The 9,532-nt window shown below is 33.7% G+C and overlaps 1 protein-coding gene and 1 non-coding gene across 2 annotated transcripts; both read left to right on the top strand.

Moving 5' to 3' along the window:
- Positions 1-912: 912 nt before the first annotated feature.
- On the top strand, positions 913-9,111 carry FASS (tonneau 2 (TON2)). The gene is made up of 12 exons (XM_085737347.1): positions 913-1,221; positions 1,317-1,408; positions 1,924-1,986; positions 2,073-2,171; positions 5,079-5,237; positions 5,432-5,503; positions 6,163-6,295; positions 7,160-7,224; positions 7,382-7,457; positions 7,705-7,806; positions 8,052-8,244; positions 8,614-9,111. Exons 1-12 carry the CDS (start codon positions 1,086-1,088, stop codon positions 8,849-8,851), a joined length of 1,428 nt encoding a protein of 475 aa, XP_085593473.1. The 5' UTR covers positions 913-1,085; the 3' UTR covers positions 8,852-9,111.
- On the top strand, positions 8,361-8,477 carry LOC146902541 (small nucleolar RNA snoR104). The gene has a single exon (XR_015024468.1). It is a non-coding gene; the product is annotated as a small nucleolar RNA snoR104 (small nucleolar RNA).
- Positions 9,112-9,532: the final 421 nt, after the last annotated feature.

Raw genomic sequence — 9,532 nt, 5'->3', positions numbered from 1 at the left:
TTGAGAAAAATCAACTTTGTCGCCCCACTGTTATGACATCGCCTATCTATCACTCGGTTGAGGGGCTTCCTCGCGCTCATTGTTGTGATCGCCTACTTGTCAAATTTAGTTTACAAGACAATTATTTTTAGGGGCAAACACGCACTCACACAATATTTATTCTTTAGGCCCATGCATTGTTCAAAATACAGTGAAAACACCTACCAAAAAAATTGCTTGTGAGAAAAAAACCCTACAAGAAGATAAGTTGAGTGTGGGCTTTTCGAACAAAATGGTGCCTCGTAGAACCGCATCCTGCCCACACACAACTTTTAGTCATACGCATACCTTCGAGTGCATCATGTTCAACATGTATCACTGTACACATTTCTTTTCAAAGTTCAAATTCTGTTATCGATATCAAAATCTCAATATTGTTAGCACTTTCTCTGAAAGACAAAACTTATGTACAATTTTTTTAAGTCTTTTCGTCGCTCTCGCCAAAAATATTTATATAGTTATAACAAAAATTTATACCTTTTTAAAAAAAAATACATTTCTAAATATTTGAAGCCCAAAAAAACAACTGAAAAAATGCTTTTAAGTGATCAGGTGATTAAGTTCAATCGATTAATAACGTTTATCATAGAATTCTAATTCAATTTCTAAATGGAACGACTCTTGGCTAATCATACTCCTTCCATTTCACAGTATTTGTTGTTTTTTATGAATTTACATATACCAAGAAATTGACTAAATCTTATTATTTTTGATGAATTTTTTTTACATCTCTTTCTTTCTACTAGTATCATTAACAAATCGATAATTAATGTTACAATGAAACTTAAAAACCATAAGTAAGTAAAACTTAAATAAAAAAACTGAAATTAATAATCTGATTAGGACAAATAGGTGTAGGAGGTTGGTGCAAGCAAATCTTTCAAGTAGAAGAAAGAAAGAAAGAAAGAAAGAACAGTGGAAAAAAGCTTTCACCGTTTTTGCGTCCGGTTGCTTATCGGAGCCAACGGTATCTCAGATCCAATCATATATCTCTCGCGGGTTTCGATTAGAGTTAGGGTTAGTTTTTCAATTTCACTCAACCGGCGATGTACAGCGACGGCGAAGCCCATGACGCTCCTCAAACCCAGAGGAAAATCCCCCCTGCATCCTCCATGCTGTGGGTCCGCAATCTCCGTCGTTTCATCGGATCCGGTGCCGGTCTCGGATCCGAAGCTTTAATGGGTTCGTATTCATTTCTTTCCATCTCTTTCAGTTTTGTGATATCAATTAATTACTACTTTATAACATACATACATTATTATTATACCATCTTGCAGAACTTGAAACAAAAAGAATCTTGCTTGACATTTTTAAAGATAAGCAGAAGAAAAGCGCTGAAGCTGGTACAATTCCCAGTTTCTACAAGAAGGCATGTCAAACCATTAATTTTATTATTATGCATGTGTAAAATAATTTTACACTGAATTGAATCCAAATCCAATATTGTTTTAGCCTTTTATCCATTGGCATGTAGTTTGACAAATTTATCGTCGAATTTAAACCTGGGTTCGTTGATAAGAAAAGTATTGTATAGTTTTACCTGATATCTAGAGCAGACCATTACAAGTTACATGCTGTATCTCTTTATATAAGTTTGTTTTTTCATTTGTTACGGATTATATAGGATAGTTAATGGACTAATGATATTTGTACAACCATGTTGTGACAACCAACCTTCTTCTCTCCTCTTCTTTTGGGACAAAAACAATATAGAGAGAGAGGGAGGGAGAGAGAGAGAGAGAGTATGAGTTGTCCCAAAATGGTTGTACAAATATCATTTCTCTAGCTAATATATGTTTGAAGATTAGGATTGGGTTACTGTGGCATTTAAATAAGACCTATCTATCTGCAATTCAAATATTGAAATGTGTCATCTTCTTCTAGAAACCTGAAGAGGGATCAATCAGTCAGAGAGTCCAGAGATTGGCCAAGTATCGTTTTTTGAAGGTATTATTTCTTGGCTTAGCTCTATCTTTGCTTAGACAGTGGATATTTAATTTCTCAATTAGTGACGTTGCTGGTACATTTAACAGAAACAATCAGATCTTTTGTTGAATGCCGATGATTTGGATGCAATGTGGGTGTGCTTAAGAGAAAACTGTGTGATTGATGATGCTACTGGTGCAGAAAAGGTCTGTCACAATCACCATGTGTTTGCTTCTTCTTTTTTCTTTCTATGAAACAATGTTTGCTTCTTATTTCCAAAAATTGTAATATATATATAACTGATCTTTTTATTTATTATTAAAAGCATGATAAATCTTTGATATGCACCACAAAGTTCATGGGCGTAACCAAGGTGGGATTTAGCATGGGAAAGGGGAGTTGTTTCCCACCATGGGAAAATCAATTTTAACCATTAGATCTACAATCTTATCATACACTCTCAACACTATATTTTTGTCACTATCTTCCACTACCATCTCTTTCATTCATCCTCCACAAACCCATAACCAGCAACTCATCAAAACCACCATCCCAACTCTTTATTGTTAATTTAATTAATTTCTCCTTCCTGATCAACAGATCTAACATACACTGAAAACAAAAATTCACCATTCTAAGATTGGAGCAAGGTTCCAACATCGAAAAAACCAAACTTAACCACAGTTGCAAGCTGAGCGGCCATTGCATCTAGAAAATTGTATCTCTAAATCTATAATTTTTAAAGAATTTTCATGATGCTGATAAAATGGAAGGCAACGAAATAAATGCATATAATTCATTGTAAAAGCATTCAATCCATTTTGGCTTATTTGAATTTATTTTTTTCAGATCCAATCAAATTTAGAATTTATGTATTATTTTCTGTAATTTGTAAACAAAAGTTGTTACTCCACACTATTGAACCTAATTCAAACTGTTCCGTCAGCCAGATGTTGAGAATATATTTTCCTCAAATCAAAGAATTTGTTCCTATATATATAGTGTCCTGCAAGGATTGATTACTTTGAATTTTCATTAATTTGAATCTGATTGGTAAAAACTATAGTTCTCATGGTGTTGCTGGTGGTGGGTTGGTGGGGATGAAGGAGAGAGATGGTAGTGGAAGATAGTAACAAAAATATAGTGTTGGGAGTGTATGATAAGATTGTAGATCTAATGGTTAAAATTGACTTTCCCATGGTGGGAAACAACTCCCCTTTCCCATGCTAAATCCCACCCGTAACCAACCCCTTGGTTTTTGGAAAAAAGATGAACACCTAGACTCTTAGGGTCTGTTTGGGAGGGTGATTTTGGAGGGCTTTAGAGGGCTAGGCCTATATTTTAATATATAGGCTAAAATGCACTTTTGGTCCCCCAAGTTTCCAAAAGTTGCGATTTTTGCCCCCCTATTTTGAAAATAGCACTTTATACCCCCCAAGTTTCAGCCCCTTTGCAAAACCTTAACCCCCCTTGATTTTGACTCGGTCAAAGCTGACATGTCACGTTTCTTTTTTTTTGTTGGCCATGCTGGATATTATTAAAATTAAAATTTTGCCAACACTTATTATTACAATTAAAATTAAAATAAAAACCATAAAATGTGAGATTTCTCACATGACCCTTCATTCCAGATTAGAAACCGTACAAACCAAAATCCAATTGGGAATTAGGGTTAAGTCCAAACTCCAAATCCCACTCTCATTTCAAAGCACGTATGTTGCTTAAGACTCCTTATTTTGTGTTAATCTGGTTGAAAAATACTTATGCTGCAAGCACTTCTTTTATTTTGTCTTAATCTGGTTGTTAAATGGCTGCAAACATTTATTTTGTGCTATCTAAATGTGGTTGTAAAAAACTTATGCTGCAATCACTGATTTTGCAAGCATTTCTATGCAAACAACTTTATTACTATATTTTGTGTCGTCTTAATAGTTGTAAGTACTTATAGATTAAATCACTTATTTGTGTTGTCTTTCAAAAATTTAGATTGCAAAATATATATGATTCCAAAAGGAAAAGATAAAGGAATTTTTTTTTGCGAAAATCCACTTGAGGGTTTTAATTTTTTTTTTTTGCAAAAATTCAAAAGGAAAAGATAGAGGAAAAGATAGATTTATACCAAAAAAAAAAAAGAGGAAAAGATATATTAAATCACGGTCACGTGAGGGTGTGAGGGTTTTAATATTTTTTTTTCAAAAATCCACATAGGCTGTCTATATGGCAAAAAAAAAAAAAACGTGACATGTCAGCTTTGACCGAGTCAAAATCAAGGGGGTCATGGTTTTGCAAAGGGGCTGAAACTTGGGGGGCATAAAGTGCTATTTTCAAAATAGGGGGGCAAAAATCGCAACTTTTGAAAACTTGGGGGGCCAAAAGTGCATTTTAGCCTAATATATATTTGATACTAAATAAAAAAAATTGAAAAGTAATCGCGATATATGATAATATAACAATTCAATCACACTTCATTTTTAGAAATATTTTATAGCTTGCTTAATTTAGAAAAAAAAAACTAGTCAAACTCTCCCCTCCAAAATCCCACTAGAGACTCTTACATTCATGCGAGCTTTATGGGCTGCTACATTACATCCCTAATAGTCAATATCCATCCCCATTCCATGCTTTTAGTTCGGTAATTCCTCAACAACAACAACCAAGCCGTATCCCACTACGTGGGATCAGCAGTTTGGTAATTCCTCAATCTGTATTAAATCCTTCTATACCTTTAAAGATCAGAGACTCGATCTATTTCACTAGACATATTTGGCATGTGCTCTATTTATCCTTTAACTGGAGTTTGGTGTGTCATGCAATGGATTTTCCCTGAGATAATCTAATTTGTTCAGAGCAATGATTTCAACATACTCCTTCAAGGATGCTGATTTTGCCTATCAAGATAAAATATTTCCTGTTAAATGGGTGATACAAATTCATACTGTTCATCTAATTGAAAATATAACTTCAAGATTTCCACCTCGTTCTTCTCAAAATTTACCACAACTTTGTTTGTTATGTATAATTTCTTTTATTGAATTGTTAATTGGCTTCTTTACCTTTGCCCTCGAGTGCTATTCTTGACGGAATCCTTACGTACTTTAATTTGTTTCTTACAGATGAATTATGAAGATTTTTGCCACATTGCCTCTGTATGTACAGAACAAATAGGTCCTAAATGCCGACGATTCTTTAGTCCTTCTAACTTTATGAAGTTTGAGAAGGATGAGCAGGGAAGAATTGCCATTCTACCATTTTACCTTTACGTGATGCGCACGGTAGGTCATTTCCAACTTGAACTAATTTTTTGGCGATTCTGTTTAATTCTCATGGATACCTGTGGTTCTGTGTTTGTTTTGTTTCTTCATTGAATTTTATTTTCTTGTTTATTCTTACCATCTGAGCTTGATGAATGTATCAAATGTTTATGTATATACTTTATCGAAGATATCTAATGATTTTGGCTGTACAGGTTTCACTTACACAAGCAAGAATTGATATGAGTGAGCTTGATGAGGATTCTGATGGTTTCCTTCAGCCACACGTATGTTTTTTTTTTTTTTTTTATTTTTTTATTTTTTTTTTTTTATCTCTGCTTGGTTTTCAATTGTTTAAAATTGAATTGAACTATTTGTTAGGTATCTCTTTTATTCAAATTATTTGTTTTTTGTTATGCATATATATATATATATATATATATATATATATATTTATAGAAAATAGTTGCTTTTTTTAACACCATTTTCCCTGCATAACATCTCATCCGGCCAACTATCTATGTGGATTGGTCTCTCTTGTTCCACTCCTTATTATCTAATCTCTGTTTAACCTTTATTCTCAACTATCTTATTATAATTATAGAAAATAGTTGCTTTTTTGAACACTATTTCCCCTGCATATCAATATTTCATCCGGCCAACAATCTATGTGGATTGATCTCTCTTGTTCCACTCCTTATCATCTAATCTTTTTTTTCATTATTCTCAACTACCTTGTTATAAATTTCTGACTATTTGACCTTTATTTTATTGACATGCATATAGTTCTTACGTATATCGCAAGTCAATCCCCTTTTTGGTTTTTTGAGAAATCTAACATTTCCAGTAATTTCTTTGGTGTGTTTTGAAGCTGGGAAACAAGTTGCATTTCCAGTTTCTCGGAAAAAGATTAGGTTAAGTTGATATTTACGAATTTGTTTTTCAGGAAATGGAAGCGTATATACGAGGTCTTATACCCAACTTGGCACAATTACGTACTATGGATGCAGGCTTTGTTCCAATGTATTGTCGTATTGCTGCTCACAAATTCTTCTTCTTTTGTGATCCTCATAGACGAGGTTTGCATGACTGATTCATATAGATGCTAGGTGCTGTTTTATGGTCATATCATCTTTTATTTGGAATTTTTATCGTGACAAAAAATATTTTCTTTAATTTAATATGATTAAATAGAATTTTAAAGTAATCCAGATTGCAGCTTTCGAATAAAAGCTCTTGATGCATAGAATCTTATACCAACTTATTGTCAAAGTTGATCACCATTTATTTTGAATATTTTGCACCATAAAACCTGTTGAAAATAACATATGTTTTTTTTATTGTTATTGATTCGTATGTTACTGATGTTGATACTGCTATCCTGTTTGTTCCTTATTACTTATTCATCTCTCTAAGGGACACTTTTTAATTTTAATCGACAGCAGCAGTGGTAGACTTGCATATTTCAAATTAGATTCTTAAGTAGTATTACAACTTAATCATGAAGGGCCTGTATCTTAAGGGTATGAATATTATTGGATTTCTATATTGATCATTACCTTTCATGATTACTCGACTATATATTGTGTTACAAACAATTTACAACTGATGAGGCTTTGAGCGTTAGGTATCACACATTATTAGCTATCCTCTATCACACATTAACTTGACTATTTTTTGTTAACTATGTTAAGAGGTGGAGATGAAAAATTATTTTGGTGGTTTGAGGTTGACGGGGTAGCAAGGGAAGTTAATGATGCCATTTAGTAGCCGGGGCATGAGAGAATAATGGCTTAGTTATAGGCTTATAGCTTGGCTGTATACTTTTTAAATGGTTGTTGCACTTGTGTACAGCTTTGCCCCAATCAATTTCAGCTAAGCCAACATATGTTCATCCATCTAGTATTATCAAAGTCTACATAATTATTCTTTTTACGTTACAGGTAAAGCTTGCATCAAGAAAGTGCTGCTGAGTAATTGTCTTCAGGAACTAATGGAGCTTCATCAGGTAGGTTGCATAAAAAGTTCATGCAATAATATCTTTAAAACCAAGCATCATAGTATTCAACTCTCTCTCTCTCTCTCTCTCTCTCTCTCTCTCTCTCTCTCTCTCTCTCTCTCTCTAATTTGATGCTCTATGCTGAGTATTGTAATACGTGTTTCAGGAAAGCGAAGAAGAAGTCACAGACACAGAACAGGCTGAAAACTGGTTCTCTCAGGCTTCTGCCCGACGTGTATGTGGTGGGTATCTTACATTGGCCTCCTGAATGTCCATGTTATTTATTTATTTTTTCAATCATTGTAAATCTGTTTATGTTTTACACCATTGCTACTATCAAACTGATTTAAGTTAGTTGCTGTGAAGTGTGAATTATTATGGTTTCTCCTTATCATTCTGTGTTAGCTGGTCCAGTTTCTACTAGTTTACTTTGATTAGTTTCATGACGAATTGAAGTTCTGATGTTTGTTTGTGTCCATTTTTCTGCAGACATGTTTATAGCTCTTGATAAAGATTCAAGCGGTTCATTGAGCAAGCATGAGCTGCGAGAATATGCAGATGGGACCCTGACTGAGATTTTTATTGAGAGAGGTGGAAACTATTACCATTCTACTATTCTAGGGTAAATTTTTGTCAGAGTAGTTATTACGAACAGTAGCCATGGTTACTGCCCTTGTCTGTTCTCCTTTCTTCTTGTTTGTGCTATTATTTTTCACTGCTGGATTGCAACATATTTCAAGCCAGGGTGTCAATGTGCATTGTGACCTTCATTTATAGTTTAGTACTCGTTGTTTTCCAAAATTAAATAAATAAATAAATAAATGTGCTTCCTGCAGTGTTCGACGAACATGTTCGCCGCGGAAAGAGTTGTGGTGGAAAGACAAGGGAGATGGATTTTGAGAGTTTCTTGGACTTTAATCTGGCTTTAGAAAACAAAGACACCCCAGAAGGCTTGACATATTTGTTTCGTTGCCTTGATCTTCAAGGGAGGGGTTACCTTACTACAGCAGATATTCACTCTCTTTTCAGGTAAAATGTCATACTGTTGATACACATAAGTTGTATGTACAACAGGAATCATTTTATTCGTCTTTTCTTTTTAGACAAGTATTGAATATTTTACCACGACTGCTGGAAGTATAGAAGGGGAGCATCCATATGCCGAGATGTTGCCTGATACAGTCTTCCTAAAGAAAAAAACTGTTGTTTCCTACTTGTAGTGCTTGAGCAAGCCTGCAAGTCTCAAATAAACAGTGACAAATTAGTATATTAAATTATGGGATCCTGGAAATTTTCTTTGCATCTTAACTAACATTGACATTATATAACATAACATAATTACTTTTACTTCTCAGTTCTCACTTTTTTTTTATTTTTAATTATGTTTGAACAAAACAGAGACGTACACCATAAATGGATTGATGGTGGCAACTATGAACTTTGTATTGAAGATGTACGGGATGAAATCTGGGATATGGTTAAGCCAGCAGATGACCTCAAGATCACATTGGCTGATCTACTGGCCTGCAAACAAGGTGGTACTGTAGCTAGCATGCTCATAGATGTGCGGGGTTTCTGGGCTCATGACAACAGAGAAAATCTTCTACAGGAAGAAGAAGAACCAGAGGAAGAATAGATCTGCTCCGGGTCATGCTAACAGAAAGCTGCTGCCTTAAATTTAATACATTTCAACCTAGAATTCTCAAATGTTGTAACCCGTGTCATTGTATGTGGAATTAGTTGTGTTCATCTTAATATTAACTGTAAAAACACCGTAGGTTATTGTATATCTAGCCATTGGTTGGCAGTTAAAATTTGAACTTTTTATTGTAGCCAAATGTTTGTAATGTGATTGAGAATATAAGCTAATAATATTGGTTTGTTGTCGATGGAAAATTATGTCCAATATTTTCTCAGTTTGTTCAAGAACTTAAAAGTTGAATTAAAATTGGTGAAACGATTCTAAAATTTGTGATAACAATAGATCAGAGTTAAACTCGTAGATCATATAATAAAATAACATACATACATGTCTCTAATATCTAAAATTCTAAATACTCCCGTGATAAAAGATATTTTGAAATTTGATTTTGATAATATGATAAATAAATTTACTGTAGATGACACTGTGGTTTTTTTTATTTATTGAGTTTCACGATTGTTCCTGACACTTGTAATCAAAATCTGTTTCATGAAAAATTGAACTCTTGGCGCAAATGAAAAATTCGAACCTGAGTTTATTTTTATTTGCATGAGTGAGTATATATTTAATTGATCAAAGTCCATTAATCAGGGATAATAATCATTTTGATGTGTA

The sequence above is a fragment of the Medicago sativa genome, chromosome 8 (assembly GCF_051527215.1).
Source record: "Medicago sativa cultivar Bolivia chromosome 8, Bolivia_mono, whole genome shotgun sequence".
In the NCBI taxonomy this organism is placed as follows: Eukaryota; Viridiplantae; Streptophyta; class Magnoliopsida; order Fabales; family Fabaceae; genus Medicago; species Medicago sativa.
The sequence above is the reverse complement of the archived record's forward strand: the minus strand, read 5'-3'. Positions and strand labels throughout refer to the sequence as shown.

Bases quoted from the DNA above. Each gene is read 5' to 3' on its own strand.
- FASS (XM_085737347.1), top strand. From the start codon at position 1,086: ATGTACAGCGACGGCGAAGCCCATGACGCTCCTCAAACCCAGAGGAAA. The intron at 1,222-1,316 runs GTTCGTATTCAT...ACCATCTTGCAG, and splicing joins CGGATCCGAAGCTTTAATGG to AACTTGAAACAAAAAGAATC. The intron at 7,225-7,381 runs GTAGGTTGCATA...TACGTGTTTCAG, and splicing joins AACTAATGGAGCTTCATCAG to GAAAGCGAAGAAGAAGTCAC.